Here is a 19804-nt window from a genome sequence, read left to right on the forward strand (position 1 = left end):
TTTTAAAGACCTAATTAGCACGAGATATTATTATTTAGTATATCAAATTTGTCCGAGTTGGATCGATTAAGGAAAAAAAAAAGGAACTAAATAAATTTCTTTAGGATTAGAATGGAGAAAACTGAGAATAAGAGAATTTTATAGCTGAAATATTATGGTATGTGGAAGGGAGAGAATCAACTTATTGTGTTAAAGGTAATCAAGTTTGTGTAGTAAGATACAGATACTAGACCATCCTATTTTTCAAGGACTGATGAATTGTGAAGTTTGAGGCTTTCTGCATGGAAGGCAGTTTAGATGGGGGTCGATAACTGTTTCTGGCATTTGTAGTCTACTATTTATTTGTAAACAATATATAGCATGTTATTTTGTGAGAAGCTGAGAAGTATGTTTAGGACAAAAAGTGAAGTACCCATTAAGCTTCCAACGTTATCGACATTCAAAGGATCGGGCCTATAGAAATCGTTAATTGACAAACGAAAAGGTGTGTAGAATGAGTAGCAGACCTATTTTATTCAAATTATTTTGTAGGAATTGTTAGTGTAGATACTTGAATTTTTTTTGGTATCTGAAGAGTGGGCTTCTGACAGGTACTTTTTTTATGATGGGGCTTTAGTGAGTTCCTAAAAGACGGTTATACATAGACCAAGAGGGTTTTTGTTAACATTGATAAGAATTATTTATATTATTCGAGAGAAGCTTAAGAAGATTGAAATGACCACCAGGACGAAAAGCAATATCGAGATAGAAAAAAAAAAAAAAAAAAAGAAGGTTGTTTCTGCGTGAGATTCACCACATATTTTATATGTTAACAATTGACTCTCAGAATCTAAAATGACGCATTTATTGGGATTCTATTGAAACCCAAGACTATAATTATGCTGCTCACATATACATAAAAGTTCAGTCATCTTGTATTGTCCATCTATAAGTACAGCACCATCAGCATACAGTGAACAGTTAACAAGCTGTACAAGTCGAAGGGATGATAAGTTCTTAGAAGGCTATTGCTACCATAATAATTTAAGTAATTCTTTGATGTAAATAGAGAATAGGAATGAAGAGATAATTGATCCCTGAAGGACCCCAGTATTTGGATGGAAATAATATGACAATAAGCTGTTTAAGATAACTTCTATTTGAACTTTATCAAAGATACTTTGAATGAGGAAAACAAGCAAGTTGAGAGCTGTAGTTCAAAGTGTATTTCAAATATAATGACGACTAATAGGATCGTAAGCGAGTTTCATGACCAAAAAGGTAAGCATTGATAGGATTTGATACTGATGTCAAAGAGTAATTATAGAGAACTGAGAGACACAACACCTTATTAAGTGATTCACATACAATTTAGAGACCAACTTGAGCGATATCTAATAAAGGGTTATTTGCTATTAGAAACTTTTTTAAACAGTATCTGGGTATTTTTTGTAAAATTGAAGTAAGGCTAATTGGAGGAGAACTGTGAATTTTCTAGAGACTCCTCCCCCTCTCCCCCCCTTTTTTTAATAGATTGGTATGACCTAAGTAATAAGCTACTTAGCTGGAATGTAAGATTATTGTTAGCATAATTAGAACAAAATGAAAAGGTTAGATGCAATTTTATTTTGTAAGGGATATAGCATTTCTCTGCATATATGATCGATATAAGGATCTTTCTTTCTAGATAAATTTCTGATAGACGTTTGAATATCATCAATCATAATTGAACAATTCGTAACAAGGAAAAAATACTTTTGATTATTGATTAGTTTATCTACATTAACTAGAGTAAGATCCAACAAGAGATGACTGGATTAGATTAAATAAAGGAGAAACGCCATCATATCTGTATCGCTTTTAGGGATAGTAGGATTAGAGAAAGACGGTTTTAAGAGTTCCTTTCTTTTTAATTTTATTAAATCTTGCAATGGCTTTGGTATATTCTCCAGCTTTCATTTTAGTACAAAATCATCTTTAAGTTCCTCGTCGTATTTGTAGCACTCATTTTCGTAATTTAGTTTTAGCTTTCCGGTTTAGAACCCAGTTTTCTAGACAGTTAGGGCTGGAGAATTTTATCCATTCTCGGTAGTAATGTTACAGCATATGGATGTGGCGTCTTTTTTTTTGGTATGATTTAACTATCCAATAATTAAATAAATTGTGAAGCACAGTTTTTATTAAATCCCCTATCACTACCAATGGATATCCTTTTATCTTGCATATTGCCATACATACAGCAGTCCTCTGCCAAATCACAAAGGTGCAAACTTCCAAAAATACCATTATGGAAAAAATGCCAACTCGACATACTATCATAAGATGCTAAAAAAAAAAGAAACTTAGGCACTTTCAACAACAGTTTCTGCAAAATATTTCAGATAAAAATCAAATCACTCTATCCTATTCTCTGGATAATAATGTCATTTATGGAATGTTAAAGATGTAGTATCCGTTAGCAACTTATATAACTACCGAATGATGACTGTTCTAGACATCCTTCATAACTTCTCTTCAAACAACATGCATTACACTACTTGCAGATTCATTGTAGACTATAAATCCTAGGAACAATCATCAAACCTATGTCATTCATTTAAAACCACTTACCTAGTAATAGGCTTTGAGCTATCTAGTTAGTCATTCCTCAGCAAATATGAAAGCCTAAAATCTGTATTATCTTACATGAACTTGATTACCTTTCTCACAATAAGCCATTCCCTTCCCCCACATACACACATATACCACTAGTATATTTATTTACTCTGTTTCTAGATACTCCTTTCATGCTCATATTTCTTAATAGTTAAAATAATTATTATTGTATATCAAAAGACCTGCAAATAAATTATAACATAATTGAAGCATATATATTTTCTTTTTACTAAAATATGGCTAACAGTAAAATGACTTTATTCATTTTTATTTTCATAATTAACCCTTCTAGTAAAATTGCACGTTATTGTTTCTATGAGCAAATAATATGGGAGAATAAGGACGCATATGCTGATGAAAGATTTCATACTGCCTATTATGTTAGGGTCCCTTTTTCCTCATTAATATAAGCCTGTTTATTGAACAATTCTTCAAAAAAAAAAGTCGATTGACTATACCCCTGAAATCAATGTTTCATCTATTATGCTATTCAGCTCCAGATAAATAAAACAAATCATTATGCCTTTAATATCTTTATCTCTGCCTTCTTTATCGTTACCTTTATGTAAACCTGACTAAGTGATTAGAAGCAAGTGATTGAATATAAACCTGTCGTAGCTAATAGACTATTAGGAAAAAATGTATTTATCAGTCTATCTATCTATGCATAATATAACGATAACTCTTCTGCCTATTATTTGTTGAATCGAAATATTTTTATTTATTTTTTCTTTTTTGTATAAATTGAGTGTTCATAGTGTTCAATTTAATAGTATTCTTAGCTTCTCACATATAAAAGAAAACTATTTATTAATTTAATATGTGTCAAGTGTGAAAAAAAAAGAGAGACCCTTACATACAGAAAGGGAAATAGAAGGGAGTAAAAATAGTATGTCTATCTGTAGAAGGATTCAACAATCAATCTTTATTTAATGATATGTTGCTTAAAAAGAGCGGAAGGGTATTACAATTCAACATTAATATTAACTTGGATTTTACTAATATATCAGCCTCTTTATTCGGACAATAACTTATAATGAAGGAAATAGATTGTATAATTTTCAAGAGATAAAAGCTTTAATCCTATTAGCAGCAGTTTTAATTATCCTTGACAGTGACAATAAAGAAGTCAATTTCAAAGTACAAGTGCAAAGTGTGTTGCTAGTAGTGCTTCTTTTTATCCACATTTTCCTTTAAATTAATTATTTATGTGCGATTGTCTTGTTCAGAGTAGTACAAACTAATAAAAGAGACATTTATGGATTCCGAAAGTTACTACTACGATTGTTTTTGTAATCAATGTAATGCCACCATTGCTTTAAATTAGTACGCATAATATTCTTCTAGAAGAAGACGAATACAAAGTAATGTCATCTTTGTAATAGTAGAATACAAGGCTTATTACTCTAAACTATCTTTACGTGAATACAGTGAATAACCTTTTTTTTTTTTTTTTTTACTTCTTCTCGGTCTATCCTTCTTTTGTTTCTTTCTTTTAAACCTTAAAATATATGACTTCTTCTCCCTTTTATCGGAACTATTGTTACTCCTAACTCAAAATTAAATTTTAACATTTTTATTTTTTTCTTTTTCTTTCTTTTCTTTTATTTTTTATTTTTGTTTTTTTATTTTTTAGTTCTATCGACAATAATCCAACATTTATAAGCATCATTTTTTAGACAATCATGCTAGTACGACATCATTATCATTCTACTTTTATTATATTATGCTTTATATACATTTACTGGACTCAATTATTACTTGGAGAACAGCTTATTAACGATTGTATTCATCCTACAAATTATTCTGATTTCACGTTACTGTTAATAAATAATAGTCTTGTTGTTACAGGTGGAAATTCCGTAAGAATGATTATTTAGTTGTAAAATAAAAAAAAAATAAAATAAACAGAAAAAAAAAAAAGTTAATTCTATATCATAGGAGACATTAGAAATTTGGACTCGAGACTTATCAGATGGTTTAAACATAAAAATCGAAAAAAATTGCTGGAGGAATAGAACGATAATAATGAATTATGATTATCCTCCACTACCATCGCCTTACAGAAATGGAATTGGATTTAAAATATCAGATACATCGTTTGCAATACAGGCAGGCGATACTAGTTCTCCATCTCTTTTGTCAAATTTAAATTTAATTGATTTATTAAGCCATAATTGGACTAGTCGTAAAGCCAAAATAAAATAAAACAAAGGGTTCTATTAATAATATATAACATATACACATATTCATTCATTTTATGTAGCTTCTTTACAAGGTGTTCAGCCCTCGCCAAGAGCCCGTATGTCAGTCTCTATCAATACTACAACTAATATTGCTTATTTTTATGGAGGAAGAACGGAATTAACACAGTCTCCAATGAATTATGTAAGACAATACTAGTAATAAAAAAGTAAAAGAGAAGGGAAAAAGAATATTGGATAGTAACATTTATGAAAAGTTTAATTCATTTTATAATTTCGATATTAAAACATTAACGTGGAATTGGCCAAAAGTATTTTATTTTGGAGGCATTAGACCTGCAAGATATGGTCATAGCAGTAATTTAATGTAAACATGATAAATATATTACTTTTACTATGTTTATAAATATTGACTTTTTTTTTTTTTACCTACTTAGATCTAATAGATTATTTATTATGGGTGGTAAGACTACAATTTTCTCTTCTGAATTAAATGCTTGGACATTCTCTCCTAGTGATTTTCAAAGTATTTTAGGTACATTGAAAGTCATTTAGACATAAAGAATAAAAAAAAAAAAAATTCACATATATAATTATAGTCTATGATACGACTCAACATCAAGCTGTTACAATGGCAACTATCGGAGATGTACCTCCTGCTAGATATAGGTAAAATAATGAGTCAATCCTTTATTTGTCAACTTATTCATTGTTGTTATAAACTAGTTTTTCCACAGTTAATGGTATAAAATATATTTATATGTAATTCTATTAAATAAGTATACATATTTATAATAGTAAACAATTATCTTAGCTCCTGATGGTGAATCTATTGTTTTATTTGGAGGACAGAATGCTACTAGTCTGCAAGATATATTTGATGCGAGTAATGATGTATATATTCTAAATACATGTACATTGAATTGGTCACAGCCAATCATTAAAGGCAATCCACCTATTGCTCGTGCTGGACATGAAGCAATTGTTTATAAAAATAGATATATGATTGTCATGATGGGTACATGTTTTTTTTTTGTATTTATATACATACACATATATTTAATTTTTTTTTTACTGTATAAATTACTAATTACAACAACAAAAAGGAATTCAAAATTTTGTTAGTGGAATAGGTCCTGTTTATATTGATGATATTGCAATTCTAGACATGAAAACATGGACATGGATTTCAAGTATATCTGAAGATAAAGACTTTGTTAGTGTTCCAAACTGTCGATTTACCTTTCCTATTGTATTATCTGACAATAATACCACGTCTATTAATAATGACGGAAGCAGTAATAATAATATGACAACTGTTTCAAACCCACATTTGAATAGCAGCACTAAGCAACTAGCATTAGGAATTACTTTTGGTATCTTGGGATTTTTATTATTGACAACAGCTTTTGTGATATTTATCATGAAAGTAAGGAAAGATATTGATCCTAAACAAAATCCTCGGTGGATACCTAGTGTTTTAAAGAAAAATATGGATAGCAGGCAACATGCTTAATACACGCATCTGTATGTATACTCTATAAGATCTGGTATATTGACAACATTATTAAATGAATATAAATAAAATTATTTCTGTTCAATCCTTTATACAAATGTTGCTATTCATCTTTTCTTTCTCTCTCTCTCTTTTCTCCTCCTTCCCCATCTCACTCTTCTGTTATTTCTTCAAAGAAGAAAATGAGTCATAGTAATGAGGAAGTTGTATACACAGTTAACTTGCATGGTCATCATTTAATACCAACAAAAGAAGAGATAGAAACAAATAAACTACAAGATGCATTAGCCATTCCTTGGGATGACGACAATTTTTCATTATGTCTTGATACCTTTCCTACTTCTCGTTTCGCAAAAACAAAATATAACAGATTCCCTACTGTTTCTTCCCCACTTAGAAAACACTGGCATCATTCTAATTTATCTGAAGAAGAAGAAGAAGAAGAAAAAGTGAATGGTACTGTTTTATACGATGTTTTGTTACCAGGGGTAAATGAAGAAAGGAATGAATTCTTCACTCTCCATAATAATTCTACTACATCGACTCCCGGCATGAGTTTAAATACGAGAAAAAAGAAGAATGAAAACCCATTCCCCTCTAGTAAGCACCATCCTGTGAAAGAGGTTGTTATTGGCGGAAGATTTCCTTACAATAATAATGGTAATTTTTTACCAGACAATTCTGTAGTAGTAGTAGCAGCAGCAACAGCAACAGCAACAGCAACAGCAGCCAAAGAAACTGAAGGTCTTGCACCAGCAAATAAGAGTCATGGCAATCAAAAGAGAAAGCCATCACCTATTATTACTCGCACACAAAAGACGCATCAAGTAGAACATCTTTCTCCACTCTCGGATTCTTCTATATTTCTTCAAAATGAGAATGATGTCTTTAATAAACCACAGACTCCCTTATCCTATTCTTCTTCTCTATTATCATTATCCAGTAGAGGTTCTTTACCTTCATTAATCAAAAGTCCATTAAAACCTGTCACACCCAACTCACTCTCAAGTTATTCTATAAAGCATGGTAGCAGTAGTGCTAGTATAGTATCCAATAACAGTGCTACTACTGAGGCCTGGAAAGTGACTCACCCTACAAGACACCATTCTCCACATGCATCTTTAAATTCTCTAAACAAAAGCCTACCATCTCAACCTTTTAGACCTCAATATCCAGCTTTAAAAAATACGAACCATTATCTTCCTCAACAGCCCACGACTAGGCCTGTATATGAAAATTCTTGTTATCGCAGCATGTCTTCTTCTGACATTATTGGTCATGACTACTTCTCTCCAGAATACAGCAATCATAGCAGTTATCATACACCGAATGGTTCCATGTCAACAAGTAAGACACCATCTATGTTAAGCTCTCAATCTTATCATAGTGTTCATATTTCCAAAAATGCCGATAATCTTGTATTATATGAATCTTCTCTTCAAATAGATTCCAATATATCGGATCCAGTTAGACCTTATTCACATTTATTCAAACCTTCTACTCATCGACAAAATAGTAAACAATATAATCAACACTACAGGAAGAAAAAGCAAGCCAGTTTATTTACAAGACTTATGAAGAATATCAAGCATCACTTTATTAAAACAGAATCCTAATATTTTTTTTTTATTTTTTTATTTTTTTTTATTTTTAAAGAATAAAATAAAATTACTGTTGTGACTTGAAATACAAAAACGATTTATTCTCTCTCTCTGTCTCTCTGTTTTTTTTTTTTTTTTTTTTTCTTTTAATAAAAATTAAAATCATGTCATTTAGACCTACACAGAATCTACCAAAACCTACGAAACAAGCTAAACGTTATCGAGCAGGTCATGTACCCGAGAATTATGTTGACGATCTTTCTGACTCTGAAGAAGAGTCTGAGAATGAGCAACAATCATTATTAAATAATGAACATACTAAACGAGGCGAACTTCATTTTGCGCAAAAAGAAGTCAATACAGGTATTCAACAAATAACATTATCTGATAAAGATGTAAGCAGTGATCGCCGTTTAAGGCGTTTACAACAAGCTCAACAACAGAATGATGGTATAAGAAGCAGAAGAAGACGAGAAGTTAATTCCTCTGATGAAGAAGACCAAAATGAAAGTGATGATGAAGAAGAAAAAGCAAGAGAACGAATGCGTTTAAAACAAAAAGCTCTTCAACAACAACAAGAAGAAGAAAGTAATATACCTAAACAAGAGTCAGAGGAAGAATCAGAAGAAGAATCAGAAGAAGAATCAGAAGAAGTAAAAGCATAACACACACACACACACAAAAAAAAGAAAGAAAGATGGTTTTAATTAATTCTTATGTAATTAGGAGTCAAGTGAATATGATTCTTCAAGTGAAGAAGACACAATTGCTCGTTTACCGAAACCTGTTTTTATACCAAAATCTCGACGTGAAACAATTCTACAACAAGAGAAACTTGCCAAAGAAGCTGAAGAGCGTGAAAAAAGATTAGAAGAAGAATTAGAACAAAGAAAGAAACAATCTCACGATATGCTAGCAGAAGAACTTCGTCGTGAAAGAGAACGAGGTAATTATCAAAGATTCTCTTTTATGCATATATATATATATTTATATCTTGTTCATTCTAATCGTCTTGTTTAAAATAGCTGCACAAAAGGAGATTAATGAATTTGAAGAAACAGTTGATGATACAGATGGTTTAGATGAAGAAGCAGAATTTGATGCTTGGAGAGTAAGAGAATTAAATCGTATTAAACGCGATAGAGAAGAGCGTATTGCGTAAGTTTTCTTTTTTTTTTCTCCTCTTGTTCATGACATATATACATGTATATATACATATATTTACATACCTTATTTATTATTAAAGTCGAGAGAAGGAAGAAGAAGAACTAGAACGTAGAAGAGCACTTCCAGAGGAAGTTCGATTAAAGGAAGATTTAGAACGAGCTAAACTGACTAAAGAACAAAAGGATCATGGTCAGCAACAATTTATGCAAAAATATTATCACAAAGGTGCATTTTATCAAGATACAGATGATGAGATATTTAAACGTGATTATACTGCACCCACAGTGGATGAAGTACGTAATAAGGAATTATTACCAAAAGTGATGCAAGTCAAAAACTTTGGTCTTGCAGGTAGAACAAAATATACACACTTGGTAGATCAAGATACATCAACGCGTGATTCACCTTGGGAGAAGCCATTAGCTAAACGCAGAAGAAAGAATGATAGTACTAGATATTAACTGGACTTGTACATAAATATTATATTTATCATATACAAATTTAATAAGTAGTAATAAATCATGAATATGCCAAAACGATATACATGCATACATATTTATACATGCCATATTACATAATATAATACATATCAGTGTAATAGAGTACATTATATTCTTATTAAACAATTAAATAATTATCCACTAACTTTTACCATATAAATAAGTTGCATAAATAACTAGTAATGCACCAAGACAGAAAATAGAAGTCATCTCAAAATCAAATAACCAACAACTGATCACACTAGAGATGATGATACTAATACTGGTTGCAAATCCTTTTAAAATATTATCCGCATAACGCACAACTAATCCAACGATTAAGCCACCACCTGCTTGAATGAGAATCACTAACCAAGTCAAAGGAGAATAATTTTGAAAGAAACCCTTTTCCCATATAATTACGCCGTCTTGTAATCCTACCGTAAACAGACAACCTAACAAGACTGAAAAAACTGATAATTGAATATTACGAATCCATAATTCAGTTTGGATCGAATGTTCTGATTGACCGTATAGTAAATGATCCAACTTATGTTCCTCTTTTACTTCCTTATTTGTAGATGAATTCTTTACAATCTTTTCAAAATAAACACCGGCAATACCAGAAAGAATACAAGCTGCTAAAACAGCCATTAATCCTATCATATTTGATTGATTACCAATTTTGTTTAATTCTTCATGTCTCTCATGACTTGTTGATGACTCGTCTTCTACAGTCAACCATCCAATCTGCAATGCATTTTTAGGTAGCACAACAAGTATAATGCCTATCGTTAAGATACCTAATGCTAACCATTTTGTATTTGAAAGCTTTCGTTGAAGAATGATGACTGTAAAAAATGCTGTGGTTAAAATTTTAAGTTGATATGTAATTTGAAAGGTAGCAGCGTCTAAATTTGTAGCAGCTACATATTGAAGATTGTTCTATATATATATATATATGCATGTATATAAATATAATAAATCTATTTATATATAATTTTAAAATGTGGCCTACTTGAATTAAATAAAGAATAGCAGGAAGAGCTAGTTTGATCGTTTCTCTCCAATCAATGACTATTTCTCTATATAAAAAAGCAATTAATCTCCTTAAGGATCGGCCAGATTTAGGCAAGAATGTATAAATGACAAATGCGCAAACAAGACTTTTAATGACTTCACTCATTAACACAGCTGTAGATGCTAAATATAATTTATCTGGAGGAACACTTGCTCGAGTATACCGCATTAATAAAATAAGTGCACTGTTTTGAATAACAAGTGTAAATAACGAAAGGTATTTCAAATACTTTGTGCCTATTTTCCTACACATTTGAGATTTTTATCTAGTCAATTTTTGTATTCAACATACTCTTACCCATCACAACTAATATATAATAATATAAAGAGAAAAGACAGTGAAACACCCCTTTTTTTCATGCTTTTTTTTTTAAAAAAAAAAAGACATTTTTTCACTATACACACCCCCATTATTTAAAACACACACACACACACACACCAAGATACAATTGCTTTTAATTTATGTATAAAGGATAATGATGATATACTTGTATTTATACATGAATATGGTATAGATTAATAAAAATTATAACTGCTAGTAGCAGGATAATGTTGCTGTGGATGATATGGATATGATGTCAAATTTGTATTACTGCCATTATGAGAATAAGGAGAAGACCAAGGTTGCATTTGAGCATGAGTAGTTAAAGCTAATTGATCGCTATTGATTGAAGATAGACTATTTCTCCTTACAAAAGGTGAACCCATCATAGTGTAAGGTATTTGTTGCTGATGATAAGTTGGCCCAATAGGATGATGATTATAGAATTTATTATCATTGATATCAATATTAGGTAAAGTAGGTTGAGGTAATGATTGCATTTCTATATCTTCTTTTTTATTATTTCTATGTTTCTGTGTCTTGTTCTTTTCAATTCTTTTCTTTGCCTGTTTTCTAAGTATTTCTTCTATTCTATTTATTATTTCATAAACATCATAGAATGGCTATCATTTCTATTGTGTATCTCTATACCTTTTGTCTACTTTATGACAGCAATATTCTTTTAAATTACCCTGAATATGGCAGAGAACTGGAATATAAATGATAGCAGCAGCACATAATAAAATAAAAGAAATAGCAAAAATAGCAGTAGAAAAAACCATAGTCCCTGTCATGATACGTTGAATTGTATTCTTACCCAAGCCATCATTATTAATAAGTACTCCATTACTAATATGAATCCATTTGGGAATAATCGTCTTTAATGTAACAACATTAATCACTTGTCGGGGTGCTTCTGCTAAAAGAATTTTTTTCCAACCTAATTTTTTTTTTAAAAAAAAAAAATAAGACATATAAATATTTATTATCTCTTTAAATATCTACTTTTTAATGTAAAAAATACAAAAAAAGCAATCGAATCTATTGATTTTCTTGAATTATTGATTTTTCGAAACAAGCAAAAATATTTGAAGCTTTTAGTTGAATACCAACGATTAGCAATGACAGAAAAAAAGGCGTAAGATATATCTCTAGATGCTATAATATTTCTTGCTTTTCGAATGTCCCAAAACAACAAAATAAATGAAATCATAATAGCACCCAAGAAAATCCATTTTGCAACATCAGGAGGAATAGAGGCGTCAGCATTTATACTTGAATTACCAATAACTAAAAGTGAGACTAGATAATGAAATGGACATATATTTAGATAAAATAGAAGGAATACTGTAATTATAATAATTTACTTGCTGTCCATAAATCGGCTACATAAACTAAGAAACCTTTTAAAATCAAAAAGAACATGTAAATATAGCTTGTTCGTGCAGTGCAAGAAGGATCATAAAATTCATTTATATCAACAAAGTCAAATTTATGATCTTTTACTACTTCTCGTTTCCATTTTGGCCCTTTTCCATTTCCACAGCACTAAAAAAAAATGAACCACTTGTTAATCTTGAGATTATTAGATTAATAAACTCGATGAACTTGCCATTTCAAACTTTTTTTTTAAAAAAAAACAAGGAAAAAAAGCGTAGGAATATAATTTATATTTGTGATACTATAATAAGTTTTTAATTCAGAAAAAATATAATACAAACTGAAATTAACGTTTTTTTTTTTCAAAAAATAAAATAAAAGAGAAAGAAAATATATTCAAGACATTATATGCAATCATAATATGCTATATTAAATGTGCTCCTTCTTACAAAAAGGAGGTAGTCAGGAACAAGAAACAAGCGGAGTTATTAACATCAGTGAATACATATCCCAATCTTTAATGATTATTCTACTCTACTTTGAAACTATAAACGAAAAAAAAAAAGAAAAAAGATAATTAAATATCCACCTTGTTTATAAGGTAAATTAAAAGATTTAAAATTCACGTATTTATTTATTTTTTTTTGGCAATTCCTTATATTCTTTTAACAAGAAACTAGGATATATATTTGTGTATGAATACATTTATTCAAACATTTAAAGTATAAAAATGGCATTTAACATTACGCATTATTTTATATGAGCAATTTGTTAACTATTTATTCATAATAAGAAGCGTAAATTATAATTCATTTTATTACATCCAAAAAGAAATATTCTAAAAGAAATTGCAACTGACACATTCATCATTTGAATTTCAGAAATTAATTTTAAACTTCTTTATCATCACCAATCAAGAAGCTTTGTTGAAACACCGAATGTTTTATCATTGTTTGTTGTATTCATCTTCCCTTTTATGATTTCAACTACTTTTTTTTTTTCTTATTTCTTATTTTTTTTTTTCTCTTCTTTTATAAATTTATTACCATGGAAATAGGATCCATAGAAACAATAAATCCTGCTGATTTATTGAATAAAATCGAAGAGACCGCCTATTCTGTGAAATTCATGGGCAAAAAAAAGAATGTAGATAAACTTTTAGATCTTTTAGATGAATTAATTCAGTTATCAGCTGATCGTTTCATGAGTTTAGGTGATAGTGAGCATTTTGATATTCAAGAAGAAGATCATGAGCAACAATACATTGTTCACCCTGATGATCTTATTCGAGCAAGAGATTATTCGAATTCAGTTTTATTAAAGATAATTTCTACAGAATTCATTTTTCATGATGATAAAGACGATGAACGTATCGAAAGAGCATCTAGAATTGTAGCTCACATGTCTGGTAGAGGAGGTAAAAAAAAAAAAAAAAAAAAAAAAAAGAAAAGAGAAAAATATATAAAAAAAATTTTTTTTTTTTATGTTTTAATATTTATCCAATCATAATAGCTGCGGGATCTATTACTCGCACGTGGCATATTCCGTACCTGAATGCAGATGGTGTTCGACAAGAATTACTCGTTTATCTCCATGAACCATGCTATATTGGTAATGATTTAGGATTTAAAACTTGGGGTGCAGCACCTATGATGGCCAAGTAAAGTATATCAATGTTATATATATATATATGTGTATAGAAAGTGATAGGCTTATATATTATACAATAATAATAGGAAATTGCTTCAACAGAACATTATACCCAATATTTCAGAATGTTCTGTTCTTGAATTAGGAACTGGCACTGGTATGGTTGGTTTAGTATGTGATCATTTGGGCGCTGCAGAAATTCATGTGACAGATTATCATCCTAGAGTACTGGAAAATGTGGCATATAATATAAAACTAAACAAATCTCGAGCCAACGTTTCAAGATTGGACTTTATTGAAGTTGCCAAATCAGTAAATAGTAATGAATGGCAAAATATCAAATTTGATGTTGTGATAGCCAGTGATTTATTATATGAAATGGAACATGCTGAATATCTTCCGATAGCTGTAGAGAAATTAATGAAAAATGACTTTTATTTTATGATTCCTTTAAGAGATACACATTGGAAAGAAGTAAATCATTTCGAGACTAAAATGGAATCATTAGGTTTGATTTGCAGAAAAGTAGAAGATTATGAAAGAGAAGAAGAAGAAGGTCTTGTTCAATTTAGATATTATGAATATACAAGATGTCTGTGATACAATAACGTCATTTAGAATAAAAAGAAGTAGTAGTAGTTTTTACTAGTTTTTTTTTTTTTTTTCTTCTTTTTCTTTCATATTTAATTTATTTATGTGTGAAGTTCAATTTCAGTCTTCCTATCCAAAGAAAAGTAATTCAGTAGTAAATGAAGATGAAAGATTAAAGAGAAATGAGAATGAGTTTATTACTCCTAATATAAATTCAATCACAACTATTATACCTTCACAAACTAACTTTGGTAAAAAAAAAAAAAAAAAAAAAAAAAAAAAAAAAAAAAAAAAAAAAAAAAAAAAAAATAGATGTATAAATAAAATAATACATTATGCTTTATATTTTTATATTTATAAATATTTATATACTTTTTTTTTTTGTTTGCTTCTTTTTTTTTTTTTCTCTCTGATATTTTTTTTTCCTTTTTTCTTAATAAAGTTAGTAAACATAATAAGAATAAAAATATGAACTATAATACAACACCTACTCCAAGCTATAAACCATTAACAGTAGAAGAAACAGCATCACAGCATAAAAATAACTATTATCAACAAATTAGTTCAAATAATAATGATGCTTGGGTAGTGAGAAATACTACTTCATCTGACAATAATATCGGATTAACAGCTGAGTCTTCTTCTTCTACAAATAATAATAACGATAATGATGAAATACAGCAAAGACAGTAAGTTGGTTATTCTAAACAGGACGGAGGAGAGTGAAAAAAAAAAAAAAAAAAAAGAATGAAGCACGTGATAATATAAATAAATAAAAAAGGGGGGGAGAGAAGAGAGGGCAGGGAGAGAAGTGAGAGGGAAATTCAGTTCATAATATAACATAAATGTAGTTTACAACAATTATTTGATAAAAAAAGAAAAAGAAGGGAATCACATAATGCAGTTGAACGCAGAAGAAGAGATAATATTAATGAGCGTATTTTTGAATTATCTACACTTTTGCCGGAAAGGAATGCTGCAAAGGATCACAAAGGAAATATATTACGCAAATCAGTAGATCATATTCGATTATTACATGAGAAAGTAAATCAATACCAGCAAAGAATACAAGAACTCGAAAGGTTATTAGAAATGTATCGAATGAGATGGGGAGATTTAAATCATAATAATGTTAATACAACAACGACTAATTTATCAGGAATTCAGCAATCACATCATTTTAAATAATCATAGTTTATTTAATCGTTCATTAAAACTTATTTCTTGTTTTAATCAAGATTAAATTAATTAGTAAGAAAGTTTTATATATATTATTTTCTTTAATATAAGTTGATTTTAATTATAATACATGTAAGCCAAAAAAAAAAAAAAAAAAAAAAAAAAAAAAAAAAAAAAAAATACATTTATATTCTATAGTAGTATTTGATGTCTATTATTAATAATAAAACTCTCATCTTGATCATTTTAATACTTATTGAAAGCATTTTCGGCTTTAATATGATGATACATATTATTGTGAAATAAGACTGAATCATGTAGCAAAGGTCGATATTGATTTCGATATAGTATTGGTAAAGATTCATTATGATTATCGCTTGTAGAAAAAGGTTTTTTATTGTAGTGTATTGATACTATATTATGACTGTGTTGTGTGCTACTACTAACATGCTTCATTTGTTTTGGTAATTGAGAAATATATGTACTTGGTGAAGAATATCTATCTGAATGGAATTTTTTAGATGATGCTTCCGTTGTTGTATTATTATTATCTAGAGCTCTTAAAGACGTATTTGTATTCGCTTTTAATGAGGAAAATTTATTTCTTCCAGTATTCCTATTATCAGTGTTATCCTGCTTTATGTGATGACATGAAGATACTGAATGTGTCTATATATTTGTTTATATTATAATCAGATTTAAATGTTTATCATAGACAAAGAGTTACTTACAGTTATCGTAGTTGGACATATGCCACTGAGAGATGAAGAGTAGTTACTATTATCATAATGGTTGAATTTAGGAATAGTATCAATCCAACCCTTCTCAATATTATTATTTGTATTTATTAATTCGCTATTTCTAATAGATTGATAATGACTATCATAACCTGTATTATAGCTGCTGGTCATATTAGTTTGTATATTCGCATTATTAGTAGAATTGCCATTAAAAATAAAGGAAGTAACTCTTTGATTTGCTTTCAACTGTTTCTTTCTTAACCATAGGAATAGGCAGCAGAATACGACGATAACAAAAAATATCATTATAAGACCAATTACTATGCCAGTAATTTGTACATTAGATAGAGAATGATTATCAATAGTAGATGAATCAGAGCTCTGATTACTATCTATGTTATTATTGCATATATGTGAAGAAGCGTCTACTTTATCTGTATAGAATATTTTACAAATAGAAGATGTTGCTGCTAAAGTTGAGCTGCTACTACTTGAGACAAGCTTAGTAGTAGTGGTCATGTCTAAATGATTTTCGGAAAGTATGGTTTGCTTAGAAGAAATAGGACTGGGTTTATCGATCTCATTCCAGGATTGTTGAAGATCAGGTGATATAGTGCTATCTGAATATGCTTGATTTTGCAATGTATAGGAAGGTAATGGATTTACAGTATCTGTTATTCTGATAAATGGTAATAGTGTTGAAGCAATTGTTTCTGTCATTAACATTGATATCATTACTGTTGATGATGGTACTTCATTAGATATTATTCCTTGTATTGAAGTTGTAATAGACGGATTCGCTAACAATAAGCTTGTCGAAGTTGCTTGTACCAGTATATGTGTTGTTGTCATAATTGTTTTCGATAAGTGTTGGGTAATGGACTCCATTGCTATACTCATTTCATATACAATTAAATATATAAAGAGGGTAAAAAAAAAAAAATAAAGAAATAAAGAAAAGAAAAGAAATAATATACTTATTATAATTCAATAAGAAATCATATACAATAATGTCTATTCTTAGTTTCATTAGTTTGTAATATTCTAATAATGGATGTAAATACTCAAATCATTGTTAAGTGATATGGCTTTGTACAACTATAATAAATATTCTTTCAAGTTATGCGCATGTATAATTTTAATATGATTGCACGCATTGATTATGTCAAATTTTAATTTTAGCCCTCAAAAATAAAATAGAATTTGATTATATCATTTAAGAATGGATAAGTTACTTACTTCAATTTAAACATAATAAGTCTTCTTGTATATTTAAATGAATTCGTACCTAATCAATCCTTCAGTGTTTAATTATTAGATCATACATTGTCACTTTGAAGCTTGGTTTGTCTACGTTTTTGACAGTCTAATTTTACACGTGGAAAATAGAGACTTTTTATGTATATATAATATATATGCTTTTCTTTTTTTTTTCTAAAACTAATAAACAAATACATATATTTTATTTTATTTTAAAATGAAATATAACTTTTTACATTAAAATAGGGTCGTAGTATTAAATATGATTGAAATTTGGCATGTTATCTACCGCGCCAATACCTACAACAGCTGCTTTACGCTGTAAATACTCTTGAGCTACACGTCGCACATCGTCCACTGTCACTTTAGAAACCAATGCTTCTACTTCTTTTGGTGACAAACGTTCGCCTGATGTTAACAATTGACGACCAATATCTTCAGCAATAGACGTGCTTCCGTCTAAACTTAATAAGAGACCAGCTTTTAATTGTTGTTTAGCACGTTGAACTTCTTCATCTGTAACTGAAGTTGACAAACGATTCCATTCATTTTTTGTTGATTTAAGTAAATCTCCAAGACGATCCTTATTTTCTGAAATTAAATAAATACCCCAAAGGCCAGTATCCTTATACGATGTATTAAAAGACATGAAAGAATTAGCAAGTTGATTATTATGTAAAACAGAGGATAGACGAGAGTCCATGTGTCCTGTAGCACCTAAGGATCGATCCCAAGAACCAATAATAGATTGCATAACTAGCAAAGGGAAATAGTCAGGAGATGTCCAACTAGCGCCTTCTATAGCGACAGCAATATGTGCTTGCTGGGCATTAGGATTATTGATTCGTAATTCATCGCTTATGAATACAGCCTTCTTCATAGCGCTCTTACTAGTAGATGCGTTTAACTTGTTAGGTAACTGACCAAAATGGGTCTCGGCAAGTCGAACAAGTGCATCATGATCAACACCGCCTGTACCAACAAGTATCATTCGTTCACCTGTATAATTTGTTTTAATATAATTTGAAAGATCATCGCGTGTTAAAGACTGAATATTTTCTTTAGGGCCTAAAATAGTTAATCCTAAAGATTCATTTTTAAATGCAGTTGCATGTAAATGATCAAAGACAACTTCTTCCATTTGCTTTTCAACTTCTTCTTGTTCTCTAAGAATTACATCACGTTCTCTTTCAATAGCTCCAGGATCAAGAGTTGAATGTTGAAGAATGTCTGAAAGAATTTCTACTGCTTGAGGTACATCATATTTGAATGCTTTTGCATAATAAACTGTTTGTTCTCTAGAGGTGTAAGCGTTTAAATGACCACCCATATTCTCAATTTGGAGTTCCAAATCTCTTTGGCTTCTTGAGCGAGTTCCCTATTGAAATTATTTATTTAATACTTTTCATTTTTTTTTTTTTTTTTTTTTTTTTTTTTTTTTTTTTTTTTTTTTTTTTTTACTTTAAATGCCATGTGTTCCAAAAAGTGAGCAGCACCATTATTTTTTTCGCTTTCAGCACGAGAGCCGGCATCGATCCAAACACCAACAGTCGCTGTTTGTGAAGTAGGATTTTCTTCTGATGCTACAGTAAAACCATTAGGTAAAATGGTTTTACGTAAAGTAGGAAGCAAATTAGTAGCAGTTGCTAAACTGCGACGTTGCTATAATTAAAAAAAGAAGAAAAAAAAGATCATGTCAGATTATTTAATTACTGAAATTTTATCTTAATTCACAACTTGATATTTACAAAAATATTTTTATTTGCTCCTAAAAGAGGTTTGGTGAAATTTGATAATAAGAATTTTGAAGCCATTATACACGATGATGAATGATAAGAAAAAGTAAAATATACAGGGCTGCACAGTTGAAGGTGCTAAATAGTTTTCCCCGCACTACAGACAATATCAAAAATAAATACAAACCAATCATTTAAAAGATTAGTAACTGTATATTTATCCAATAATGATTATTAAAAACTAAAGTCATATATATGAATAGAT

General features: G+C 29.6%; 11 protein-coding genes across 11 annotated transcripts; 6 read left to right on the forward strand and 5 right to left on the reverse strand.

Annotated features, from left to right (window-relative positions):
- Nucleotides 1–189: 189 nt before the first annotated feature.
- BX663DRAFT_444068 (uncharacterized protein) lies at nucleotides 190–363 on the reverse strand (the record flags this gene model as incomplete). The annotated part of the gene is given in 2 exon segments (XM_051523602.1): nucleotides 190–236; nucleotides 252–363. Coding segments are annotated over 2 exon segments (159 nt in total), but the record flags the coding sequence as incomplete, so codon positions are not given.
- A 1781-nt stretch (nucleotides 364–2144) lies between these two features.
- BX663DRAFT_443996 (uncharacterized protein) lies at nucleotides 2145–2300 on the forward strand (the record flags this gene model as incomplete). The annotated part of the gene is made up of 1 exon (XM_051523598.1): nucleotides 2145–2300. A coding segment is annotated over one exon (156 nt), but the record flags the coding sequence as incomplete, so codon positions are not given.
- A 2362-nt stretch (nucleotides 2301–4662) lies between these two features.
- On the forward strand, nucleotides 4663–6461 carry BX663DRAFT_583041 (uncharacterized protein; the record flags this gene model as incomplete). Its single annotated transcript, XM_051532211.1, has 8 exons — nucleotides 4663–4822; nucleotides 4901–5022; nucleotides 5096–5205; nucleotides 5276–5373; nucleotides 5438–5507; nucleotides 5565–5581; nucleotides 5653–5856; nucleotides 5945–6461. 8 exons carry the CDS (start codon nucleotides 4663–4665, stop codon nucleotides 6352–6354), a joined length of 1191 nt encoding a protein of 396 aa, XP_051377947.1. The 3' UTR covers nucleotides 6355–6461.
- A 75-nt stretch (nucleotides 6462–6536) lies between these two features.
- Nucleotides 6537–7970, forward strand: BX663DRAFT_490463 (uncharacterized protein; the record flags this gene model as incomplete). The annotated part of the gene is made up of 1 exon (XM_051524953.1): nucleotides 6537–7970. One exon carries the CDS (start codon nucleotides 6537–6539, stop codon nucleotides 7968–7970), a length of 1434 nt encoding a protein of 477 aa, XP_051377948.1.
- A 141-nt stretch (nucleotides 7971–8111) lies between these two features.
- Nucleotides 8112–9583, forward strand: BX663DRAFT_480923 (splicing factor, Prp19-binding domain-containing protein; the record flags this gene model as incomplete). Its single annotated transcript, XM_051524346.1, has 4 exons — nucleotides 8112–8608; nucleotides 8682–8901; nucleotides 8981–9113; nucleotides 9202–9583. Exons 1-4 carry the CDS (start codon nucleotides 8120–8122, stop codon nucleotides 9581–9583), a joined length of 1224 nt encoding a protein of 407 aa, XP_051377949.1. The 5' UTR covers nucleotides 8112–8119.
- A 180-nt stretch (nucleotides 9584–9763) lies between these two features.
- BX663DRAFT_443975 (UDP-galactose transporter) lies at nucleotides 9764–10850 on the reverse strand (the record flags this gene model as incomplete). The annotated part of the gene is made up of 2 exons (XM_051523595.1): nucleotides 9764–10546; nucleotides 10620–10850. 2 exons carry the CDS (start codon nucleotides 10848–10850, stop codon nucleotides 9764–9766), a joined length of 1014 nt encoding a protein of 337 aa, XP_051377950.1.
- Nucleotides 10851–11125: 275 nt separating this feature from the next.
- Nucleotides 11126–12739, reverse strand: BX663DRAFT_526612 (uncharacterized protein). The gene is made up of 5 exons (XM_051529930.1): nucleotides 12616–12739; nucleotides 12371–12551; nucleotides 12009–12305; nucleotides 11655–11943; nucleotides 11126–11594 (listed from the first exon to the last, which is right to left on the reverse strand). Exons 1-5 carry the CDS (start codon nucleotides 12616–12618, stop codon nucleotides 11198–11200), a joined length of 1167 nt encoding a protein of 388 aa, XP_051377951.1. The 5' UTR covers nucleotides 12619–12739; the 3' UTR covers nucleotides 11126–11197.
- A 772-nt stretch (nucleotides 12740–13511) lies between these two features.
- On the forward strand, nucleotides 13512–14633 carry BX663DRAFT_444069 (putative methyltransferase-domain-containing protein; the record flags this gene model as incomplete). The annotated part of the gene is made up of 3 exons (XM_051523603.1): nucleotides 13512–13800; nucleotides 13959–14043; nucleotides 14120–14633. 3 exons carry the CDS (start codon nucleotides 13512–13514, stop codon nucleotides 14631–14633), a joined length of 888 nt encoding a protein of 295 aa, XP_051377952.1.
- Nucleotides 14634–14731: 98 nt separating this feature from the next.
- Nucleotides 14732–15950, forward strand: BX663DRAFT_526623 (uncharacterized protein). Its single transcript, XM_051529931.1, has 3 exons — nucleotides 14732–14875; nucleotides 15067–15313; nucleotides 15476–15950. The coding sequence occupies exons 2-3, from the start codon at nucleotides 15093–15095 to the stop codon at nucleotides 15810–15812; spliced, it is 558 nt and encodes a 185-aa protein (XP_051377953.1). The 5' UTR covers nucleotides 14732–14875; nucleotides 15067–15092; the 3' UTR covers nucleotides 15813–15950.
- Nucleotides 15951–15960: 10 nt separating this feature from the next.
- On the reverse strand, nucleotides 15961–17482 carry BX663DRAFT_526627 (uncharacterized protein). Its single transcript, XM_051529932.1, has 3 exons — nucleotides 17305–17482; nucleotides 16535–17196; nucleotides 15961–16472 (listed from the first exon to the last, which is right to left on the reverse strand). Exons 1-3 carry the CDS (start codon nucleotides 17441–17443, stop codon nucleotides 16050–16052), a joined length of 1224 nt encoding a protein of 407 aa, XP_051377954.1. The 5' UTR covers nucleotides 17444–17482; the 3' UTR covers nucleotides 15961–16049.
- Nucleotides 17483–17984: 502 nt separating this feature from the next.
- BX663DRAFT_565120 (Metalloenzyme, LuxS/M16 peptidase-like protein) lies at nucleotides 17985–19625 on the reverse strand. The gene is made up of 3 exons (XM_051532067.1): nucleotides 19552–19625; nucleotides 19265–19465; nucleotides 17985–19181 (listed from the first exon to the last, which is right to left on the reverse strand). Exons 1-3 carry the CDS (start codon nucleotides 19615–19617, stop codon nucleotides 18060–18062), a joined length of 1389 nt encoding a protein of 462 aa, XP_051377955.1. The 5' UTR covers nucleotides 19618–19625; the 3' UTR covers nucleotides 17985–18059.
- Nucleotides 19626–19804: the final 179 nt, after the last annotated feature.

This window comes from Cokeromyces recurvatus (assembly GCF_025118155.1).
Source record: "Cokeromyces recurvatus strain NRRL 2243 chromosome Unknown BX663scaffold_47, whole genome shotgun sequence".
Taxonomy (NCBI): domain Eukaryota; kingdom Fungi; phylum Mucoromycota; class Mucoromycetes; order Mucorales; family Mucoraceae; genus Cokeromyces; species Cokeromyces recurvatus.